This window comes from Engystomops pustulosus, chromosome 4, assembly GCF_040894005.1.
Source record: "Engystomops pustulosus chromosome 4, aEngPut4.maternal, whole genome shotgun sequence".
Classification (NCBI taxonomy): domain Eukaryota; kingdom Metazoa; phylum Chordata; class Amphibia; order Anura; family Leptodactylidae; genus Engystomops; species Engystomops pustulosus.
Genome location: NC_092414.1, coordinates 216205167 through 216230898, shown reverse-complemented (window position 1 = coordinate 216230898; position 25732 = coordinate 216205167). Strand labels below are relative to the sequence as shown.

At 47.1% G+C, this 25732-nt stretch overlaps 2 protein-coding genes across 2 annotated transcripts; one reads left to right on the top strand and one right to left on the bottom strand.

The window, feature by feature from the left end:
- The first annotated feature begins 13025 nt into the window (after positions 1-13025).
- On the top strand, positions 13026-21401 carry TMEM88 (transmembrane protein 88). Its single transcript, XM_072149928.1, has 2 exons — positions 13026-13249; positions 19842-21401. Exons 1-2 carry the CDS (start codon positions 13037-13039, stop codon positions 20091-20093), a joined length of 465 nt encoding a protein of 154 aa, XP_072006029.1. The 5' UTR covers positions 13026-13036; the 3' UTR covers positions 20094-21401.
- A 1705-nt stretch (positions 21402-23106) lies between these two features.
- On the bottom strand, positions 23107-25728 carry NAA38 (N-alpha-acetyltransferase 38, NatC auxiliary subunit). Its single transcript, XM_072149927.1, has 3 exons — positions 25569-25728; positions 23380-23551; positions 23107-23296 (listed from the first exon to the last, which is right to left on the bottom strand). The coding sequence occupies exons 1-3, from the start codon at positions 25611-25613 to the stop codon at positions 23184-23186; spliced, it is 330 nt and encodes a 109-aa protein (XP_072006028.1). The 5' UTR covers positions 25614-25728; the 3' UTR covers positions 23107-23183.
- Between the last annotated feature and the right edge of the window lie 4 nt (positions 25729-25732).

Genomic DNA, 25732 nt, shown 5'->3' with positions numbered 1-25732 from the left:
TTCCTGTCTTTCTTGAATATTTTATTATAATTTTTGTTGTTTTTAATGCTTCGATTTTGGTTTTCAATGTAAATCTTTATGCCTCTTGCTTCACAAAATCACAGGCCAGTCCCCACCCCCACCCCTCCTCAATCTTTGTATGGTCTCTCTGCTGCAATAGGCCCTTCCTGCTCACAGGCTCCTCCTACTTGCATCAGGCCATACCTATCCACAAACCCCTCCTCTAATTTAGGCCCTGCCTACTCACAGGCTCCTCCTCACATCATGCTCTGCCTACTCACAGGCTCCTCCTTCTCACATCATGCTCTGTCTACTCTCAGGCTCCTCCTTCTCACATCATACTCTGTCTACTCTCAGGCTCCTCCTCACATTAGGTCACACCCTTCCGTTTCAGAGTTGACATATTCGTAAATAAAGGGCTGCCATTTTATGCAAGACATCTCCCCTCCACATAAATGTCTGACTGTACATATATCTCCTGTGTGAGTTCTGGACAGAGACTTCTATGGTTATTGGTCATGGTACTGGTGTCTGATTGGTCGCCCTGTGGACTATGTACGATGTCGGCCTCCATTTTCTGAACCTCCTGGTAGATTCTTGGGACCTTCACAAAATGGCTGCCTCCACCGATCACAGACCTGTAGTTTTCCTTCAAAGGCATCTCCAAAGTATAACCGAAGAGTCCAGTGTTTTATCCGTAGAACTAAAAAATAAGTATTGGTAAGGAAAAAGCATACGGGTCACAATGTAACCCAAAAAAATGTAGATTGTGACAGAAAATGACTGAAAAAAATTATGAAAAATTAAAAATTTTCACAGTATATTTGTATTCTCTAATAAAACATTTTGTATAGGTCGGGTTTGGTAACGATAAATGCACCAATTTCCAATAATTGAGGCATCTGTAGAAATAGTTGCTGGTCGTTACGGCTTGGTCATCTTTGTTGTCGGGATTGGCTACGTTTGGACCACCAGAAGGTGGGGCATTCAAGATGATTTAATGTTTTTAGCTTAAAATTTATGAAGGGAAAAGGACCCACCGGTCGGGAAGAATCTTGGCCTTACGTTGGTCAGTCTTGTGTATTTGGACCAGACGGATGGGAATGATCTACCACCTGGGCTGCCTTTGGGTGGCCACACGTGCACAGATCTTATATCGATGAGCATCTCCTTGTTTGTAGGTTTTGCTCCGTATTCTAGAAGATAGACCAAAGATTGTGGTGACCTGGAAAGCCCTTTCGCATTTCATGGTCCAATTTATAAAAAAAAGTTGTGTAAAATTAGGTAAATAATTTTCAGTAGTAAAGCATGATGGGACTATTCTCCATCATGGGTGGTCCATGGGTGGTTCCAGAACTTTTTAGACAGAAGAAACCTCCTAAAGTCTTAGAGACTCGTACCATAGTTGTGTCTTGTGTCATATGGATCTCCAGCTGGATCTTCAGAGATTATAGATCAGGCCAAAGATGCCATGAAATGTAAGATATCGGTAACTTGGCCCCCACCAGAGTATAGGCACAATGAGGTGGCTAGGTGGACCTTATATAACGTTCTCATGTGATAGGTGGACCTTATATGACGTTCTCATGTGATAGATGGAAGTCTACCTTGAGTTAATGGTAGGGGAGATAGCTCCATAATCCCCAGCAGTGTATCAGGAGCACAAGGAGAACTTTTTGACTCTGTCCTGTCTAATATTCTAGTATTGAGGACAACTTGGTTCCGTTAACAAATACTCGGAAAAAACCTGGATTCTTCTTTTATTTTCCTTTTGTGTCTTAGACCTCCAGACGAATGACCACTCAGATACCAGTTACCCCTGATATGATGCCATGGTTGAGACTTCAATGTGAGGAACCCAATATGGCCACCATCACAGGTCACATTGTGTTTCCAGTTTTCCACAAGTGTTCCATTACTTGCCAACAGTTTACATGGGGTAGAGGTTACCATGAAGGGTCAAGTGTCAAACATGACCAACTCTTAAGTTGTTACATCTCCAGATGCACCACAACCTGGTTCTTCATGTATGCAGAACCTTCAACCCCACCACTATATTACAGTGTAGAGTTTCTCGACATTCAAAGTTGACCAACCAACTACACCTGTCGTTGCTACCCCCCACCCTTCCAACCCTACACCAGTCCTTTCCCCACCACCTTTCTATATTGTGTAATGGACACCCATAATCCCTGAGTGTAACATGGAGCATGAAGGTCTACACCTATTAACCAAATCCAACCCTCTATAGAGTGTTGAGGATACCCGGTATGATCGTGGGTCCACCTCTTATCCACAGGGTGTAGAGGACACCCATGATGGCCAAGTAGACCCACTACTACATCTACCACCAGCTTTCTATAGAATTTAGAGGACACCCTGTATGATGGACATGTACATGTTGAACATAAAGGTCCGCAGCTACACCAAGTCTACCACAGTAGACTTTTAGAGGGCACCCCTAGTGGTGGGGTTATGTATGGAGAACCTGTAGGTCCTCTACTTCATCTCCTCTCCAAGCTTCTCCTCTAGGGTCCATCACTACACCTCTCTTCATACCATCACTGTTCCATAGGGGGCGATGCCTAATGGAAGGGGGTATCCATTCAGCGGCCATCTTGCCCATCCGCTTTATTTATTAACCCTTGCAGCTCCTTCTTTTACGTTTTTTGAATAAGCTTTTTGCCGATTTTTTATTGGTGCTTTTATTGTCTGTTCTACAAATGGTGCTAAGGTTTATTGTACATTTTTGTTTTTCTCGGCGGTGGGGTATCTGGTGATTACATGGGGGGGGGGGGAGTTGGCTCTGGATTTGCTTTCATTTCTGAACCCCTTCCTTTGGTGTAAAGGTAGGGGGCTGCTGGCAGTGGTGGGATCGGGGGGGCTCTGTATTTGGGTACAATGATATTCGGAGAGGGGTTAACAATATCATTCCACAGTGATGGAAGGGGAGGGGGGGCAGTGAATTAGTTGCAACTGTCTGGCAGGAGAAGGGTTAAAGGGTCAGTGCTTTGCAGATCTTTGGTGCTATTGAAAACTCCCCGTGTTTTACCCCAAATCTGCAGAGCGTTGCACCTGCCCACTACTTTTTTGTTTCACCTGGTGCTAAATAACTTATCCTGTGTGTTTTTTTTCTTTTTCTTAAATATGATTTACTATTTGTGTTTTGTTATTGAGGTCGGGGCCTCGGGGTTCGGGTGCCCGGAGGGTCTGTGAGTGCATTGCGCCCCTCCCTCCTTTCATATGTGTGACACCACTTATAAAGCACAGCATGACTAGATGGGGGTCCAGTCGACCATTACACGCATCCAAAACGCTGTTAACCTCTTCCTAATCACTCTGCTTCAAGGTCCGTTCCACAGGCAATGCACTTACACCCCACCGGAGGGCAGCACAACAAGGAGGCCCCCATAGACCCTAAAGTTCTCCATTACTGTCTGTATCCCCTTTCCCTCAACTTAAGAACATCACTCAAACTCAAGACTTATTATTTTTAACTGAGCCAGCAACTTTTTTTTTTTTGCCTTTTTTGTGAATTTGTGATATTAATAAATCTGAAAAAAATAAAGATTTTGATAAAAAAAATTCTCTCTTGTTCTTTGTCTTGGTCTCTCAAGCTATGAATGGGACATAAGTAGAGATGAGCGAGTATACTCGTCCGAGCTTGATGCTAGTTCTAGTATTAAGGTACTCGAAACGGCTCGTTGCTCGGACGAGTATTTCCCCTGCTCGAGATCGAGCATTTAGTTAAAAAAACAAGTTAAAAAAAGTGAAGAACAGTGAAGAATAGAATAAAAACAGTGAACACAGGATCATTTAAGTGCAGAATAGATTACAGATGTTCGGCACATCTGCTTACTTGTCGGGAGATACTTGCGGAACGGTGCGAACAAAATACTATGTGAAGAACACGGTGAGCAGGACAGAGACATCGGGGAAGTGGCAGCACGGAGACCTCGGGGAGCAGCACAGAGACATCGGGGCAGGGGCAGAACGGAGACACTGGGGTAGCACGGAGACATCGGGCAGCAGCAGCACGGATCCGGGACTGCGTATCTCCCGACAAGTAAGCAGATGTGCCGAACATCTGCAATCTATTCTTCACTGTGTTTTTCACTTAAATCAGGGGTCTCAAACTCAATTTACCTGGGGGCCGCTGGAGGTAGATTCTGGGTAAGGCTGGGCCGCATCAAGTTTTCCACACAAAATGCGCTTACAAAATATCATTATTCAGATTCAAATGTCATGGCGTCTCCCAGCGCAAGGAAAGCCCCGAGCGGGGAGACGTGTTTTCTCTATGAACGCGTCCTGTGCACCGAGGGGTCCCAAGCTCCTACCGCACTGAGCCCAGGACACTCCATCCCCCCCTCCCCCCCCGGTACTTGCCTCCCCGTGTCCCTCCCATCGAAGAAGATGAAGTCGCCGCTCTGACCTGCACCAAGGGCGTTCAGAGCGGCGACTTCATCTTTTTCAAGTACCGGAGGGAAGGGGATTAACCGGTTACGGGTCCTTTCCTGTTTTTTCATGTCCATTTTTCACTCCCCACCTTCAAAAATCTATAACTTTTTTATTTTTACACGTAAAGAGCTGTGTGATGGATTGTTTTCTGCGTAACAAATTGCACTTCATAGTGATGGTATTAAATATTCCATGCCATGTACTCGGAAGCGGGAAAAAAATTCCAAATGCAATGAAAATGCATTTGCGCCATTTTCTTGTGGGCTTGGATATTACGTCTTTCACTGAGCGCCCCAAATGACATGTCTACTTTATTCTTTGGGTCGGTGCGATTAAGGGGATACCAAATTTGTATAGGTTTTATAATGTTTTCATACATTTACAAAAATTAAAACCTGTACAAAAATTATTTTTTTGATTTTGCCAACTTCTGGCGCTAATAACTTTTTTATACTTTGGTGTACGGAGCTGTGGGTGGTGTCATTTTTTGTGAAATATGACAATATTTTCAATTATATCATTTTTAGGACTGTACGACCTTTTTATCACTTTTTATAGATTTTTTTATATTTTTCAAAATGGCAAAAAAGTGCCATTTTCGACTTTGGGCGCTATTTTCCGTAACGGGGTTAAACGCATTGTAAAAAACGTTATCATATTTTGATAGATCGGGCATTTTCGGACGCGTCGATACCTGATGTGTTTATGATTTTTACTGTTTATTTATATTTATGTCAGTTCTAGGGAAAGGGGGGTGATTTGAAATTTAATGTTTTTTTATTATAATTTTTTTTTAAAAAACTTTTTTTTATTTTTATTTATACTATTTTTCAGACTCCCTAGGGTACTTTAACCCTAGGTTGTCTGATCGATCCTATCATATATTGCCATACTACAGTATGGCAGTATATGGGGATTTTCCTCCTCATTCATTACAATGTGCTATCAGCACATTGTAATGAAGGGGTTAAAACGAAATAGCCTCGGGTCTTCGGAAGACCCGAGGCTACCATGGAGACGGATCGCTGCCCCCGGGGGAGCGGCGATCCCAGGTAAGATGGTGGTGCCCATGCGCCGCTATCTTTTTGAGGCTGCCGGCAGCTTTGCCGGCAGCCATCGCTGTGAAAGCACCCTCGATCGGTGCTAGCACCGATCGCGGGTGTTACCGGTAAGCCTTTGCTGCAATATGCAGCAAAGACTTACCGGCTATGGAGAGGGCTCAGCCCGTGAGCCCTCTCCATGCAGCGCGACCCGACCGCCGCCGTGAATACACGGCGGGCGGTGCTTTTCCAGGTGGGGGCCGCAAAATGTTGGCCCGCGGGCCGTGAGTTTGAGACCCCTGACTTAAATGATCCTGTGTTCACTGTTTTTATTCTATTCTTCACTGTTCTTCACATCTGCTAACTGGTCGGGAGATAATATACGCACGGAACAGTGAAGAATAGATTGCAGATGTTTGTATACATCTGCTAACTTATCAGAAGACATTCTTTTTCAATTAACCTCTTAACGCTCAGCGTCCGATATATCGGACGCTGAGCGCAGTGACTTAGCGCTCAGCGTCCGATATATCGGACGCTGAGCTGATGCCGGTTCAGCTCAAAATCTGAGCCGAACCGGCATCGGGAAAGACGGGGTGCCGGCTGTGACTGATAGCCGGCACCCCAGTGTAACACCCGCGATCGGAGTTGTCTCCGATCGCGGGTGCTTAACCCGTTAAATGCCGCGGTCAGCGCGACCGCGGCATCTAACATGTATCTGGGGGATCTTTCCCCCACGATCGGCCCCCCCGAACCGTTTTCGGGGTGCGCCGATCGTTGCTATAGTAACTCTGGGGTCGGATCTGGACCCCAGAGTTACCTGCAAGAATTGCCAGTAAGATGGCGTCTGTGACGTCATCTTACTGGCACAGTGCCAGCCTATGCAAGTGCATAGGCTGACACTGATAATACTCTGCAATACATGAGTATTGCAGAATATTATCATGAAGAAGCAATCAGATGATTGCTTCTTCATGTCCCATGGTATAAAAGTGAAAAAGTAAAAAAAAAAGTTATTCAATAAAAAAATAAAGTCATAAATCACTAAAAATGCCCCAAACCCCCAAAACATATAAAGAGACATATAACTCAAAAAAAAGTCTAAATCATAACACAAACCCCACATATATAGTATCACCGCGTCCGTAACAACCCGTAGAATAAAAGTAAATCATTATTGAACCCGCACGATAAACGCCGTAAAAAAAAACTGTTATAAACCCTCCAAAAATTATGATTTTTACCTTTTCAATCCCACAAAAAATGCTATAAAATGTGATCAAAAAACCATATGTACTGCGACATGATACTGGTGCAATGTACAACATGTCCCGCAAAAAACAAGCCATCAACCAGCTCCGTAGCCAAAAAAGTAACAAAGTTATGCCACTTGGAAGACGGCAATACATAAATGATAGATTTTTCCCCACATTAGGGTTTTGTTTGACAAATTTAGTAAAACGTAAGAAAATATATTCATGTTTGGTATCCCCGTAATCGTATCAACCCATAGAATAAAGATAACATGATTATTAGTCTATACGGTGAACACCAAAAAAAAAAGAAGTAAAAAATCCAGTACAGAATTGATGCTTTTCTACTCCTGTCCTCAAAAAACGTTCCTAAATTTTCAACAATAGGTGATACAAACCCCAAAATGGTAACATTGGAAAAAGCATCTCATCCCGCAAAAAAAATGGCATCACATGGCCCCAATAACGAAAAAGCGAAAATTTTATAGCCTTCAAAAGGGGCCAATGAGGAAACTAAAATCCTGGCAGCTGCAGGGTGCTCCTTCCCTTCTGCGCCTTGCTGTGCCCCCATAACACAAGTCACAGCCACATGTGGGGGGTCTTTGTACTCAGGAGAAATTGCAGAACAAATTGTATGGTGGGTTTTCTCTTTTTATCTTTTGGAAATGTGTAAATTTTAGGGCTAAATGAACGTATAAGGGAACAATATGACCATTCTAAATTTCACCTCCATTTTGATTCAATTACTATGAAGATCTCAAGGGGTTAGCAATCTTTGTAAAAGCTGTTTCTGATAGCTTGAGGGGTGCAGATTTGAAAATGGGTTGGTTATATAGGGGGTTTTGATGCTAAATATGTAAAATTTCATTCCAAACTGTATTTATCCCCAAAATAGTCAATTCTGAAAATCCGGAAAAGCGATATTCTATTTGCAAGCCGCGTGACATCAAAATAAATTATCCAGACATTTCAGAAATTATGAAAATGTAAAGTAGACAAATGGGAAATGTTATTCAGCAACTTATTTAGGTGGTAAATTTATCTGCCTGAAAACGCAATGATTTTGAATTTCGAAAATGGCAAATTTTTCCAAAAATTTATCATATTTTCTTTTTTTTTGTAAATAAATGCAAAACTTATCTGCCAAAATTTACCACTAAAATGAAGTACAACATGTGGGGAAAAAACAATCTCAGAATCGCTTTGATAAGTAACAGTGTTCAAAAGTTATAACCGTATAAAGAGACGCAAGTCAGAATCCAAAAAATCGGGCTGAGCCTTAAGCTACAAAATGGCTGCGTCCTTAAGGGGTTAAATAACACATTTTATTCCCGAACCATGGTCCCTTTGAAAAAGCATCAGGAAAAGTTCGTCTCGAATAACGAGCACCCGAGCATTTTAGTGCTCGCTCATCTCTAGTCCTGAGGTGTGGGAGAAATGAAGTGAGTTGTGACCAGGCTTGAGCCTTTGACAGGGTTGACCATGATTATTTCTTGGCCACTTTATCAAACTGCAATATTCCGGGAAAATTTAAGATTGTATGAGAACTTTGATTGATGGGGAAGGATCTTTGCTTCTCTATACAATCGATGGTTGGCCGGTTAATACTTTTGAAGTAGAGGTGAGACAGGGCTGCCCCCTGGATCCATTGATCGAGGTGCTTGCCATGGACTGGTTTCTGTGAGGGGTGTGATCTTCAGGGGGTGCCGGTCTCCCATTGCTTTCCTTTGAAGATAATTGCCTACGCAGAGGATGTAAGTGTGGTGATCTCTGAACCTCAGGAGGTGGAGACGTTACCTGTGGCCTCTGGGTCTTTGGTCACCCTTGAGAAGAGTCAAGCTCTCTGGACATTGGGTACTGTTCTTGGCTTTGATTTCCCATAATTCACCAAAGGCCTCCGCCCATATCAAGATACTCGGGCTCAAATTCAGAAGGGAAGATAATGCCAAGCTAAATTGGGAAGAGAAGTTGGAAACCGGAAATGTAAAGGTTCAGCGATGGAAGAACTGGAGGCTGACCTATAGAGAAAGGGTTACTCTGCTGAAGACTTACCTGGTCCCTGTCTTCCTCTACGTCTCTGTCGTTTTTCCTTTGCCAGAATCTTTCTCCGCTAGGCTCTTTAGCCTGTTCTTCCAACTTTCATGGGGGAACAGGTTGAGCCCAGTCAAAAGATGAATCACCTACCTGCAGAGGAGAGAGGGTGGACTGGATATGGGCTGCGTTTTCTTTGATTCCACGTTTCTGAAAGTCAATTTTTGTTTCCCAGACTCAAAAAATGGTCAAACGTTTCTATTACGGGGAGATGTTTCTAGAACCCCCTAAAGATACAAGAGGGGAAACAACAGGGAAAAGATGATTCTACTGCCAGGTCACTGAGGATGACGTCTTCCCTATTCACTGGTCCTGTCTATGGTGGGACCAGACCTTCTAATAGTGTCCCCATCAGTGTTCCCAGTGCTGGATGGGAAACCCTAACATCGATTGTCTGTCTTTTATATAGCGTCTATAGCGTCTAAAGCCTTTCCCCTGGAAAATATGATGCCTCTACCAGTCTCGGAGAACGGAAGGCCGGGGATTTCTGAAGCATCTTTCACCATTGCCTCCTCCAGTGAAGTCTCTCTCCTCAGTCCCAGAGACCAAGGGATGAAATCCTACAGCAGTGATGGTGAACCTTCTGGAGACCGAGTGCCCAAACTACAACCAAAACCCAATTATATGTCGCAAAGTGCCAACATGACAATTTAAGCGGTAACTTATTGATCCCTGCTGTAGCACAGGTTTTAATCGTATTGGCGTCCTGAGTTCACCAATACAATAGAAAGATGATGGAGAAATTTGGATTGAAGCTTCCCTCCAGGGTCACCTGAGAGGAAGAATCAGGGGACCCAGAGCAGGAGCTCCTATGACGATCCATCTCTATCCACACCTTCTCACTCCTCCTGTAGTCCTGGCAGTGAAGGATGTCGCTTTAAAATGGCGCTGAGCATGGCACGTCTTGGGCTGTATTGGACCGCAGGGGGAAGCCTTGAGTCCTAGCTGGCAAACTCTTGGGTTGAAGGCCTGGGTGCCCACAGAAAGGGCTCTGAGTGCCACCTCTGGCACCCGTGCCATGGGTTTGCCACCACTGTCCTACAGTCTTCATACATTACGTGGCCAGTAGTAGGATCAACCTCTATGCTGCCTGAGACGAACTACAGAAAGACCCCCCCTCCCCTAAGGTCAGATGGTTATATACTATGCCTAATGCAAATAATGAATTGGGGTACCCACCGATCATGAGAAGGGGGTCCATTGTACCGCAAATGATCAGATCAAATCAACATGGTCCCTGCTGCTGTAATAATCTCTAAGGTGCTGACGGAGATAGTTCTGCTCTGGGTAGGCTATCTCCATCAGTTCCATAGATGGACCTGCCGCTTGAGTCCGCCCTGCCGCTCCATTCATTTGGGATACAACGGACCACAGTTCTCGTGCCCATTTAATACTGAAGCACCTCCATGTTCTTGACTCCTCACCTTCCAATGGCCATAACTTTCTTATTTTGCCATTTCCAGAGCTGTATGAGGCTTGTTATATTCCGGACAGGCCGTGCTCTCTCGTGGCACCATGTAATATTCAATGCCATGTACTAGAAAGCTGGAAAAAAAAATCCAAATGCAGAAGAAAAAAAACCCCACAAAAAACAAGAATTCTCATGCACTTTGTTTTTAGCTTTTCTTACGTGTGTAACCTCATCGCTGCTACATCTGCCCCCCCCCCCCCATGTTTCAGAATCTCTCCACACAACCCCCATGTAATATTCAATGCCATGTACTAGGAAGCTGGAAAAAAAAATCCAAATGCAGAAGAAAAAAAACCCACAAAAAACAAGAATTCTCATGCACTTTGTTTTTAGCTTTCAAATGAAAACAAAATCTTTTGATAAAAATGAATATTGCTGCTTGGCCGTTTTCTGACATATTTGTTATGTTATGTGGGACGAGTTGACGTTGTTATTTGCTACCATTCCGGGGGCTGTGCGACCTTCTCATCACTTTTCATCCAATTTTTTTTATTAGTGACGAAAGGCTGGAAAATCGAATCAGATGTTTTTTCTTTTACAAAATTCACTGTGTGGTATAATTATTAAAATATGTCACTAGATCAGGCATTTGGGAGACGGGGACAACTAACAAGTAGTCATGTGGTGCAAAGTAACATGAGGTAATACATTTAGGTTTACCCTCATCTCTGCTACATCTGCCCCCCCCCCATGTTCCCGAATCTCTTCACACATCCCCCCCCCCCCCCCCCCCCGTGTGTCCCCTCTCTTATCACATGTACCCCCCTCCTCACACAGACCCCATACTCATACATTTAGGCTCCTCAGGTTTTCCCGCCTTTTTTATTCAGTGAGCCCCCTCATGTTCTTCTCTTCATTAAGTAAGCCCCACTGTTAATTCACTTAGCACCTCTCATGCCCCCATATTCTCTTCATTCCTTGAACACCCCCTTATGCCATACATCTGCCCCCCCATGTTTCCAACTCTCCTCACACAGCCCCCCACATGTCCCCTTTATCATCACATGATGTACCCCCCTCCGGTCCCCCATACTCATTCAATGAGGCTCCTCAGGTTTTCCCGCCTTTTTTATTCAGTGAGCCGCCACATGTACTCCGCTTCATTAAGTAAGCCCCCTGTTAATTCGCTTAGCACCTCTCATGCCCCCCATGTTCTCCTCTTCATTAAGTAAGTCCCCCTGTTAATTCACTTAGCACCTCTCATGCCCCCCATGTGTTCCTCTTCATTCCTTGAACACCCCCTTATGAGGTACATCTGCCCCCACACAGTCCCTCCCTATGTTCCCTCTCTCATGACATGTAACCTCTCTCCTCACACAGACCCCATACGCATTATTAATTTAATTAATAATTCCTTTATTAATATAGCGCATGCAGATTACGCAGCGCTGCCAGATCGGTCCCTGTCCCCAATGGGGCTCACAATCTAATTAACCTATCAGTATGTTTTGGAGTGTGGGAGGAAACCGGAGGACCCGGGGGAAACCCATGCAAACAAAGAGAGAACATGCAAACTCTTTTCAAATGTTGACCCTGGGACTTGAACCCTGGTGCCCAGGTTGTAATGCTGACCACTGAGCCACCGTGCTGCCCAACTCATTCACTTAGGCTCCTCGGGTTTTCCCGCCTTTTTATTCAGTGAGCCCCCTCATGTTCTCCTCTTCATTAAGTAAGCCCCTTGTTGATTCACTTAACACCCCTCATGCCCACCATATTCTCCTCTTCCTAACAATGAGAAGACTTCTCTTCAGATTGGCCAAAGTCTTCACGAAATGTCAGGTTCCTCAAAAATACACCGAGTCTTCACATCTGTGACCTTCCCACCAGACAGGTCCTGGCCAGCGATCTGCTCGGTGTATATCTGTGCCTCAGAGGTGTCACTGCGCGGCATCAATTGTCCCATCAGATCTTCATATTCCCCTCCTGCCCCCACATCGGGAGAACGTCGGGATAGCGCTTCAGACTCAGGCGCACCACAATCTGCTGGTTACCTGGTCTCTTCTCGTTGGTACCTCGTTGGAGAACAATCCCATATTTGTGCTGCCTCTCGGGCCATAAGGAAATTCATAATTCGTCCCCCTATGTAGAAGAATTAAAGTACTATAATAGCCCCCGCACCCCCCTGTGACCCCTTCATCCTCTGTGGTGCAGGGTTATCTCCCTGGTGTGGTCACAGGTCAGGCTCCTCTAGGGGTCTGTTCTCCATCACCTCTGGGGGACTCTGGTACCTGACACTTCCCCCTCCATCCATCACTATTATGTCTCAGGTCACTTACAGGCGATGTCCCAGGATGCTTTGTGTTCCCCATCTATCTGCTGTGGTAGGGGATGTGGATCACTGGATCCATACTATGAACCATCACTGATCTGGATGTTGTGGTGGTGGGTGGGGAGGTCCTCTGTGATCCTTGGGTCTCCGTGACCCTGTTGCAGGTTCTCCTTCCTTGGACCTCTTTTGGTAGGTTATGACCACTGCCCATGTGGTGTGGCGGAGGATGGGAGGTGTCTGGGCCGCAGAGCTTGCACTCCGTAGTGTAGATGTTTGGGTTGGGGGAGGTGGAGTCCTGGCATTCCTGAGACATTATACAGGGTATTAGGGGAGTGAAGCTTCTGCATTCCTAGATAAGGGGGTTGGGGGTGGAGATGGAGGGGGTCTTGAAATTTGGATTTGTTGGAAGATTAGAAGGACACACAAAGAGAGGTCCATGCCAGGATCAGACGTGATGGGTGAAGATACTTCCACTCTGCCCCCACCGTATACCCCGGTTCCCCCTGTACCCCGAGACCCCCTGGACTGCTGGGCATGTGCCGTGCTCATCACCGCCCATAACCTTCTGATCGGAGCCGCCAACCTGGGCATCTTCATCGTGATGTGTGGAGGAGCCCTGGTGCCATCTGCTGTCATGCTTCTCTACGGGTTCCTGTGCCACCCTCGGGTCAGTACCATTCACTTGGAGGGTGGGGTGGGGGAGGGAGGGTTAGGGGGGCATCAGTACTGTGCCAAAACCTGAAGACCCCAATGTAACCTCCAATCCATGGACTGGGCTCCACCACCTCCTCCTCAGCCATGGTCCAGGCTGACCTCAAAGCCTCCTTAGAAACTTAGGTGCTGGGATCATAGTCATCATTGCCCTCACACATGGTCAGATGTTGCCCATTAGATGCCCTCAACTTTTGGGGCTTGAACACTTTTTCGGAAACCCGGCACTAAAAGATGTGACCGTCCTACTGACAGATCTCGTACAGGACACATCTGGAGAGCTCCAGGAAGAAGACTGGCATTGAGGGGCACACGCTAGGGGCACTTACCCCCACTAGATGCCATGTCTGTACTGATACCTGACCCTGGCATAACCTACCTGCTGCAGAGGGTGGACATCCCCTAATATCTGCCCCAGAAGTCTATGACACCCCCAACCCCTCCATGACCAATAGATCATATGTAACGTTGTATCAGACTGTATCACACAGGATAGGATTAGATACACAGCTCAGCAGGCAGTATCACACAGGATAGGATTAGATACACAGCTCAGCACACAGTATCACACAGGATAGGATTAGATACACAGATCAGCAGACAGTATCACACAGGATAGGATTAGATACACAGCTCAGCAGACAGTATCACACAGGATAGGATTAGATACACAGCTCAGCACCCAGTATCACACAGGATAGGATTAGATACACAGATCAGCACCCAGTATCACACAGGATAGGATTAGATACACAGCTCAGGAGACAGTATCACACAGGATAGGATTAGATACACAGCTCAGCAGACAGTATCTCACAGGATAGGATTAGATACACAGATCAGCACCCAGTATCACACAGGATAGGATTAGATACACAGCTCAGCAGACAGTATCACACAGGATGGGATTAGATACACAGCTCAGCAAACAGTATCACACAGGATAGGATTAGATACACAGCTCAGCAGTATCACACAGGAGAGGATTAGATACACAGCTCAGCAGGCAGTATCACACAGGTTGGGATTAGATACACAGCTCAGCAGACAGTATCACACAGGATAAGATTAGATACACAGATCAGCACCCAGTATCACACAGGATAGGATTAGATACACAGCTCAGCAGACAGTATCACACAGGATGGGATTAGATACACAGCTCAGCAGACAGTATCACACAGGATAGGATTAGATACACAGCTCAGCAGACAGTATCACACAGGAGAGGATTAGATACACAGCTCAGCAGACAGTATCACACAGGATAGGATTAGATACACAGCTCAGCACACAGTATCACACAGGATAGGATTAGATACACAGCTCAGCAGGCGGTATCACACAGGATAGGATTAGATACACAGCTCAGCAGGCAGTATCACACAGGATAGGATTAGATACACAGCTCAGCAGACAGTATCACACAGGATAGGATTAGATACAGCAGTGGGTATCACACAGGATTAGATACACACAGATGACAGGATTAGATACAGCAGTGGGTATCACACAGGATTAGATACACACACAGGACAGGATTAGATACGGCAGTGGGCATCACACAGGAATAGATACAGAAGTGGGTATCACACAGGATTAGATACACACACAGGACAGGATTAGATACAGCAGTGGGTATCACACAGGATTAGATACAGCAGTGGGTATCACACAGGATTAGATACGGCAGTGGGTATCACACAGGATTAGATACACACACAGGACAGGATTAGATACAGCAGTGGGTATCACACAGGATTAGATACAGCAGTGGGTATCACACAGGATTAGATACACACACAGGACAGGATTAGATACGGAAGTGGGTATCACACAGGATTAGATACACACACAGGACAGGATTAGATACGGCAGTGGGTATCACACAAGATTAGATACACACACAGGACAGGATTAGATACGGCAGTGGGTATCACACAGGATTAGATACGGCAGTGGGTATCACACAGGATTAGATACAGCAGTGGGTATCACACAGGATTAGATACAGCAGTGGGTATCACACAGGATTAGATACGGCAGTGGGTATCACACAGGATTAGATACAGCAGTGGGTATCACACAGGATTAGATACACACACAGGACAGGATTAGATACGGAAGTGGGTATCACACAGGATTAGATACACACACAGGACAGGATTAGATACGGCAGTGGGTATCACACAGGATTAGATACACACACAGGACAGGATTAGATACGGCAGTGGGTATCACACAGGATTAGATACAGCGGTGGGTATCACACAGGATTAGATACAGCAGTGGGTATCACACAGGATTAGATACGGCAGTGGGTATCACACAGGATTAGATACAGCAGTGGGTATCACACAGGATTAGATACACACACAGGACAGGATTAGATACGGAAGTGGGTATCACACAGGATTAGATACACACACAGGACAGGATTAGATACAGCAGTGGGTATCACACAGGATTAGATACACACACAGGACAGGATTAGATACAGCAGTGGGTATCACACAGGATTAGATACAGCGGTGGGTATCACACAGGATTAGATACAGCAGTGGGTATCACACAGGATTAGATACACACACAGGACAGGATTAGATACGGCAGTGGGTATCACACAGGATTAGATACACACACAGGACAGGATTAGATACGGCAGTGGGTATCACACAGGATTAGATACACACACAGGACAGGAGTAGATACGGCAGTGGGTATCACACAGGATTAGATACACACACAGGAGAGGATTAGATACGGCAGTGGGTATCACACAGGAGAGGATTAGATACGGCAGTGGGTATCACACAGGATTAGATACGGCAGTGGGTATCACACAGGATTAGATACGGCAGTGGGTATCACACAGGATTAGATACAGCAGTGGGTATCACACAGGATTAGATACGGCAGTGGGTATCACACAGGATTAGATACGGCAGTGGGTATCACACAGGATTAGATACACACACAGGACAGGATTAGATACGGCAGTGGGTATCACACAGGAATAGATACAGAAGTGGGTATCACACAGGATTAGATACACACACAGGACAGGATTAGATACAGCAGTGGGTATCACACAGGATTAGATACAGCAGTGGGTATCACACAGGATTAGATACGGCAGTGGGTATCACACAGGATTAGATACACACACAGGACAGGATTAGATACAGCAGTGGGTATCACACAGGATTAGATACAGCAGTGGGTATCACACATGATTATATACACACACAGGACAGGATTAGATACGGAAGTGGGTATCACACAGGATTAGATACACACACAGGACAGGATTAGATACGGCAGTGGGTATCACACAAGATTAGATACACACACAGGACAGGATTAGATACGGCAGTGGGTATCACACAGGATTAGATACGGCAGTGGGTATCACACAGGATTAGATACAGCAGTGGGTATCACACAGGATTAGATACAGCAGTGGGTATCACACAGGATTAGATACAGCAGTGGGTATCACACAGGATTAGATACGGCAGTGGGTATCACACAGGATTAGATACAGCAGTGGGTATCACACAGGATTAGATACACACACAGGACAGGATTAGATACGGAAGTGGGTATCACACAGGATTAGATACACACACAGGACAGGATTAGATACGGCAGTGGGTATCACACAGGATTAGATACACACACAGGACAGGATTAGATACGGCAGTGGGTATCACACAGGATTAGATACAGCGGTGGGTATCACACAGGATTAGATACAGCAGTGGGTATCACACAGGATTAGATACGGCAGTGGGTATCACACAGGATTAGATACAGCAGTGGGTATCACACAGGATTAGATACACACACAGGACAGGATTAGATACGGAAGTGGGTATCACACAGGATTAGATACACACACAGGACAGGATTAGATACAGCAGTGGGTATCACACAGGATTAGATACACACACAGGACAGGATTAGATACAGCAGTGGGTATCACACAGGATTAGATACAGCGGTGGGTATCACACAGGATTAGATACAGCAGTGGGTATCACACAGGATTAGATACACACACAGGACAGGATTAGATACGGCAGTGGGTATCACACAGGATTAGATACACACACAGGACAGGATTAGATACGGCAGTGGGTATCACACAGGATTAGATACACACACAGGACAGGAGTAGATACGGCAGTGGGTATCACACAGGATTAGATACACACACAGGAGAGGATTAGATACGGCAGTGGGTATCACACAGGAGAGGATTAGATACGGCAGTGGGTATCACACAGGATTAGATACGGCAGTGGGTATCACACAGGATTAGATACGGCAGTGGGTATCACACAGGATTAGATACAGCAGTGGGTATCACACAGGATTAGATATGGCAGTGGGTATCACACAGGATTAGATACGGCAGTGGGTATCACACAGGATTAGATACACACACAGGACAGGATTAGATACGGCAGTGGGTATCACACAGGAATAGATACAGAAGTGGGTATCACACAGGATTAGATACACACACAGGACAGGATTAGATACAGCAGTGGGTATCACACAGGATTAGATACAGCAGTGGGTATCACACAGGATTAGATACGGCAGTGGGTATCACACAGGATTAGATACACACACAGGACAGGATTAGATACAGCAGTGGGTATCACACAGGATTAGATACAGCAGTGGGTATCACACATGATTATATACACACACAGGACAGGATTAGATACGGAAGTGGGTATCACACAGGATTAGATACACACACAGGACAGGATTAGATACGGCAGTGGGTATCACACAAGATTAGATACACACACAGGACAGGATTAGATACGGCAGTGGGTATCACACAGGATTAGATACGGCAGTGGGTATCACACAGGATTAGATACAGCAGTGGGTATCACACAGGATTAGATACAGCAGTGGGTATCACACAGGATTAGATACAGCAGTGGGTATCACACAGGATTAGATACGGCAGTGGGTATCACACAGGATTAGATACAGCAGTGGGTATCACACAGGATTAGATACACACACAGGACAGGATTAGATACGGAAGTGGGTATCACACAGGATTAGATACACACACAGGACAGGATTAGATACGGCAGTGGGTATCACACAGGATTAGATACACACACAGGACAGGATTAGATACGGCAGTGGGTATCACACAGGATTAGATACAGCGGTGGGTATCACACAGGATTAGATACAGCAGTGGGTATCACACAGGATTAGATACGGCAGTGGGTATCACACAGGATTAGATACAGCAGTGGGTATCACACAGGATTAGATACACACACAGGACAGGATTAGATACGGAAGTGGGTATCACACAGGATTAGATACACACACAGGACAGGATTAGATACAGCAGTGGGTATCACACAGGATTAGATACACACACAGGACAGGATTAGATACAGCAGTGGGTATCACACAGGATTAGATACAGCGGTGGGTATCACACAGGATTAGATACAGCAGTGGGTATCACACAGGATTAGATACACACACAGGACAGGATTAGATACGGCAGTGGGTATCACACAGGATTAGATACACACACAGGACAGGATTAGATACGGCAGTGGGTATCACACAGGATTAGATACACACACAGGACAGGAGTAGATACGGCAGTGGGTATCACACAGGATTAGATACACACACAGGACAGGAGTAGATACGGCAGTGGGTATCACACAGGAGAGGATTAGATACGGCAGTGGGTATCACACAGGATTAGATACGGCAGTGGGTATCACACAGGATTAGATACGGCAGTGGGTATCACACAGGATTAGATACAGCAGTGGGTATCACACAGGATTAGATACGGCAGTGGGTATCACACAGGATTAGATACGGCAGTGGGTATCACACAGGATTAGATACACACACAGGACAGGATTAGATACGGCAGTGGGTATCACACAGGATTAGATACGGCAGTGGGTATCAGGGTGTGATGTCTCTATACATTATGTATATACAGGAGGCGCCTCCCGCACATTCCTGCCTCAGGGAAGAGGCACATCATTAACCCTTCCCTTTCCATGAGATGTGATGATTAACCCTTCCACTTCCAGGTGACATGATTAACCCTTCCCCTTCCATTTGGCATTATTAACCCTTCCCCTTGCATGAGACAGGATAACATGTGATGTGATGATTAACCCTTCCCCTTCCAGGTGACGTGGTGATTAACCCTTCCCCTTCCATGTTATGTGGTGATTAACCCTTCCCCTTCTATGTGATGATTAACCCTTCCATGTGACATGATGATTAACCCTTCCCCTTCCATGTAAAGTGGTGATTAACCCTTCCCATTCAATGTGACCTGATTAACCCTTCCTCTTCCATGTGACGTGGTGATTAGCCCTTCCCCTTCCATGATGATTAACCTTCCCCTTCCATGTGACATGATGATTAACCCTTCCCCTTCCAGGTGACATGATGATTAACCCTCCCCCTTCCAGGTGACCTGATGATTAACCCTTCCGTGGCTTTGTGTCCCGCAGTTCCGCCGGCCTAAGGAGACGCTGTGCCCTGCAGTGCTGACCCCCGGCCCCTGTGTGGCGCTGCTGGTGTTCGGGGCGCTGCTGCTCCTTCCCTTCCTCATCCTCAGTCTCGCCGCTTACGCCCGGATCGTCCGCAGCTTCCAGCTGAGCTCGTGCTTCCTGCCCTACAGCCGCGCCATGTACGGGGGAGCCCCAGCCGCCAGGAGGCGCCCCGCCAAGGACAGCCCCAAGGACGGCAAGGCCTGGGTGTGACCCGCGCTGCTGGGACCTGTAGTACCTCCACGGACTGGACCATGTCACCTCCAGAGCGGCACCATGTCTCTAGTCACCTCCAGAGCTGCACCATGTCTCTAGTCACCTCCAGAGCGGCACCATGTCTCTAGTTACCTCCAGAGCTGCACCATGTCTCTAGTTACCTCCAGAGCTGCACCATGTCTCTAGTTACCTCCAGAGCTGCACCATGTCTCCAGTCGCCTCCAGAGCGGCACCATGTCTCCAGTCGCCTCCAGAGCGGCACCATGTCTCCAGTCGCCTCCAGAGCGGCACCATGTCTCTAGTCGCCTCCGGAGCGGCACCATGTCTCTAGTCGCCTCCGGAGCGGCACCATGTCTCTAGTCGCCTCCGGAGCGGCACCATGTCTCTAGTCACCTCCGGAGCGGCACCATGTCTCTAGTCACCTCCGGAGCGGCACCATGTCTCTAGTCACCTCCGGAGCGGCACCATGTCTCTAGTCACCTCCGGAGCGGCACCATGTCTCTAGTCACCTCCGGAGCGGCACCATGTCTCTAGTCACCTCCGGAGCGGCACCATGTCTCTAGTCACCTCCGGAGCGGCACCATGTCTCTAGTCACCTCCGGAGCGGCACCATGTCTCTAGTCACCTCCGGAGCGGCACCATGTCTCTAGTCACCTCCGGAGCGGCACCATGTCTCTAGTCACCTCCGGAGCGGCACCATGTCTCTAGTCACCTCCGGAGCTGCACCACGTCTCTAGTCCCCTCCAGAGCTGCACCACGTCTCTAGTCCCCTCCAGAGCTGCACCATGTCTCTAGTCACCTCCGGAGCTGCACCACGTCTCTAGTCCCCTCCAGAGCTGCTCTCACACATCTGCTGCATGGTGTCTGTATTCACCTCCAGAGCGGCACCATGTCTCTAGTCCCCTCCAGAGCTGCTCTCACACATCTGCTGCATGGTGTCTGTATTCACCTCCAGAGCTGCACCATGTCTCTAGTTACCTCCGGAGCTGCTCTCACACATCTGCTGCATGGTGTCTGTATTCACCTCCAGAGCTGCACCATGTCTCTAGTCACCTCCAGAGCTGCACCATGTCTCTAGTCACCTCCAGAGCTGCACCATGTCTCTAGTCCCCTCCAGAGCTGCACCATGTCTCTAGTCCCCTCCAGAGCTGCGCTCACACATCTGCTGCATTGTGTCTTTGTATTTGTGTATATATTTTATATAAGGTGATGTAGCAGTGCTGGGCCCCACCTACACGTGGGAGCCATGTAATACCGCCATATACCTAATAAACCTGCGGCTGCATCCGCCTTCTGTGACCACAACTCCCAATATCCTCCCTGATGTGTAATCAGTGTGTAACTTCTGTATGGCGGCACTATATGGAGATTTTATGTTGTAATGTGTGTGTGAGTACAGTATGGCGGCACTATATGGAGATTTTATGTTGTAATGTGTGTGTGAGTACAGTATGGCGGCACTATATGGAGATTTTATGTTGTAATGTATGTGTAAGTACAGTATGGCGGCACTATATGGAGATTTTATGTTGTAATGTGTGTGTGAGTACAGTATGGCGGCACTATATGGAGATTTTATGTTGTAATGTGTGTGTGAGTACAGTATGGCGGCACTATATGGAGATTTTATGTTGTAATGTGTGTGTGAGTACAGTATGGCGGCACTATTAAGTCATGAAACAACATGTGGCATAAAAGTCATAATACGTGGATACTATATGTGCCGCATACTGTGTTATAGAAACATGAGCTGAGCACTATATGGCGGCATGTGCTGCACACTGTGTAATATAGGCATGAGCTGAGCACTATATGGCGGCATGTGCTGCACACTGTGTAATAGAAGCATGAGCTGAGCACTATATGGCGGCATGTGCTGCACACTGTAATAGAAGCATGAGCTAAGCACTATATGGCGGCATGTGCTGCACACTGTGTAATATAGGCATGAGCTGAGCACTATATGGCGGCATGTGCTGCACACTGTAATAGAAGCATGAGCTGAGCACTATATGGCGGCATGTGCTGCACACTGTAATAGAAGCATGAGCTAAGCACTATATGGCGGCATGTGCTGCACACTGTAATATAGGCATGAGCTGAGCACTATATGGCAGCATGTGCTGCACACTGTGTAATAGAAGCATGAGCTGAGCACTATATGGCGGCATGTGCTGCACTGTGTAATAGAAGCATGAGCTGAGCACTATATGGCGGCATGTGCCACACACTGTGTAATAGAAGCATGAGCTGAGCACTATATGGCGGCATGTGCCACACACTGTGTAATAGAAGCATGAGCTGAGCACTATATGGCGGCATGTGCCACACACTGTGTAATAGAAGCATGAGCTGAGCACTATATGGCGGCATGTGCTGCACTGTGTAATAGAAGCATGAGCTGAGCACTATATGGTGGCATGTGCTGCACACTGTGTAATAGAAGCATGAGCTGAGCACTATATGGCGGCATGTGCCACACACTGTGTAATAGAAGCATGAGCTGAGCACTATATGGCGGCATGTGCCACACACTGTGTAATAGAAGCATGAGCTGAGCACTATATGGCGGCATGTGACTTATACGTGGAGACCCCTGAATGAGGAGACAGACCCTCACCCTGTCCGGGGCTGGGACCATCTCATTTGCATATTATTCTGAGCTTTTGGATATTTACAATGTATCCGCGTCCTATCATTGTATCTGCAGTGCATGTACCGGTATTACAGCGCCCTCTGCAGCACCACAGCGGTATCACCTGTGTATTGTGTGGGAGCCGGGCGCCCTCTAGTGGGCACAGCTGCACACTGCACTCCCTCCGCATCTGATCCAACCTAGGGAAAGCTGGGTGACTACCGCCATCAATAAGAGAGGACCCTCAATATAGCGCCCCCCTACACAGAGAGCGGCCACCCATCTTTCCCGGGATGAGACAATTGTAGCTATTTTGGGTCCTGGTCTTGTATGCGTGAATCAGGCAGCTCAGGATGAACAGATATCACAATAAAGTTGGTGATAAAAATAATTTAATGATAGAAAAGTGAGGTGGTGGTGGGAGGAGTCACCGGTGGTGGTGGTGGGCGGGGTCACAGGTAGTGGGGGGAGGCGAGGTTCTCCAGCTCCACCTGGATGGACACGATGTGGTGTCCGGGGACCATGGCCAGTCCTAGGACCCGCGGCTCTCGCACCGGGAACGAGTCTGCAGGATGGGAGGGAAAGGGTTAGTAGTCAGTGGGTGGAGCCTGGTGGATGTCCCACCCCCGAGGAGTAAAGGGGCCTCACCTGAGGATCGGAGGAACTCCTGCGCGGAGCCCAGGATGACGTTACAGTCGCGGTCGGTGCAGAGGAAGCAGCCAATCAGGGAGCGGCCGTCCGTCATCTCGATGCGCATGTTACGGTTCAGCAGAGACTCCAACTTGTGCCGCGCCCCCTCACCCGCCTCCACATCCGAGTCCTGGGGGAGGAGCAACAACAAGTCACATTCAGCTTTCCCAGAACCCTGAATGCCACCTCCACTGAGATAAAGTGATTGGGAAAGCTGGGTGACCAGTATGGCCGCTCTCTGACCTCTCATAAAACTGTCACCCAGCTTTCCCAGAACTCCAAGTTATTGGGAAAGCTGGGTGACCAACATGGCCGCCCTCTAACTTCCTACTCCACCAGCTCCTGAAGAGCAGATTAGACATAGAGTCTGTCACCCAACTGTCCCAAAATCCTGCAGGTCCAAAGTCACCGTTCTGGTTACCACCCAGCTTTCCCAGAACCCTGAGTGTCACATCTTCTAAGATAAGGTTGTTGGGAAAGCTGAATAACAAGTGACCATTATGCCTGCCCTCTAACTGCAAGACTATCTTACAAGACTGCCACCCAGCTTTCCCAGAACCCTGAATACCACCTCCGTTGAAATAAAGTAGTCGGAAAAGCTTGGTGACCAATATGGCCGCCATCTGAGCACCTACACCACCAGCTCCTCAAGAGCAAATTATCCCGATTATACAGTCTGTCACTCAACTTGACCAAGATCCTGCACGTCTGTCGTGACCAACCAGCTTTCCCGGGACACAATGTCACATCCAGGAGGTTGAGAGAAACTGGGCAACCAATAACTCCCACTGTCACCCAGCTTTCCCATGTTCCTTTGCCACATGTATTCTGTCCCCTGCCCCAGGAAAGCTGTGTAACAATCTCTAATCACAGTGATAGCAGCCAGATAATCTGTCATCCAGCTTTCCCAACATCCTGCTCTGAATCATATAACGACGACCCAGCTTTCCCGGTCCACTGATTGTCAGAAGTTTGATGAAGCGAGGTACTACTTAGCCTAAGGTGCTGATCACCCAGCTTTACAAGAATTCGACAATTGGGGGTAGCAGATAGAAAGCTGGCTCATGGCAGCTGTATAGTTAGCCACCTTACTTTTCAAGCTCCTGAATGGCAGAGCTGCTTATTCAATGACTCCTCTCACATTCTAGAATTAGCCTGCAGGATTCTTGGAAATCTGGGTAATAACTATAGGTTGCATTTGAGGTGGCTTATCCAGACCTCTTGCGGGATACCTGGAAAGCTGGGTGATCCCCATAGTCCAGCTTCTGCATGAAGACCTCTGGGAGACTGGGAAAGCAAAAACTTTGCTTCAAGATTGGTTGCTATTACGAATCAAAGCAGACATTCAGGGTGACAGGAAAGCTGTGTGATGGGAATTACTCATGCCTTCACTGGGAGATGATAGATTTCACAAACTCTATTTCAGAACCTGGGAAAGCTGGGTGGCCACGTTTCTGGCTTTCATGACAGCTCCTTCACCTGCCATTCAGGATCCTGGGAAAGTAGACTGGTAGAAAACATCCAGCGTTATCACCCAGCTTTCTACAGCCCGAGTCTCACAGATCAGTTCCTGGGAAAGCTGGGTGTCCATTTTGATCACACTACAAATCAAGTGACAACTTCCCCCACTCCAGACATGCAGGATTCCGGGAAAGATGGGTGATCAGTACTGCCAGCTTCTTCAGACTTTTATGCAGCTCTGTCATTCAGGAGGTTTGCATGATCCCATAAGCACAGACGACAGGGAAAGCTGGGTTACCCTCAGGATGGCAGTCATGTTGGTTGTCACACATCTTTCCCAGATTCCTGCTTGTCAGTAATACAAGGATGATGCAGGAAAGACACAACCTGTCACTAAGGAGCCCAGGAAAGCTGAGTAGCATCCAACACGGCGGCTAGGACCAATCAGGATCCAGGGAAAGCTGGGTGCAGAGAATAATATCGCCATTACACACAGACCACCCAGCTTTTCCAGGACTCTGAGCGGCAACTCCAGTTAAATACCTCCTGGTACCTGCCGTTCAAGAGTCCGGGAAAGCTGAGTGATAGTCATGTGGGAGTGGAGATGGCGGCCATATTGGTTATCACCCAGCTTTTCCTACCAGGCCCCGGCGCTGATGTATGAGCCGCCATGACACAGCACTCACCCCGGCCGGAGGGCTGCAGCCATTCTCCTCCAGCACTGCGGCCATAGCTCCACTACCCGCCCGCACTGCCTGATGGGAAGGAAGAAACTACAGCTCCCAGCATGCACCGGGCCAAGGCAGGAAGCGCACGATACAGCCGGTCACGCCCACACAGGAAGTGACTG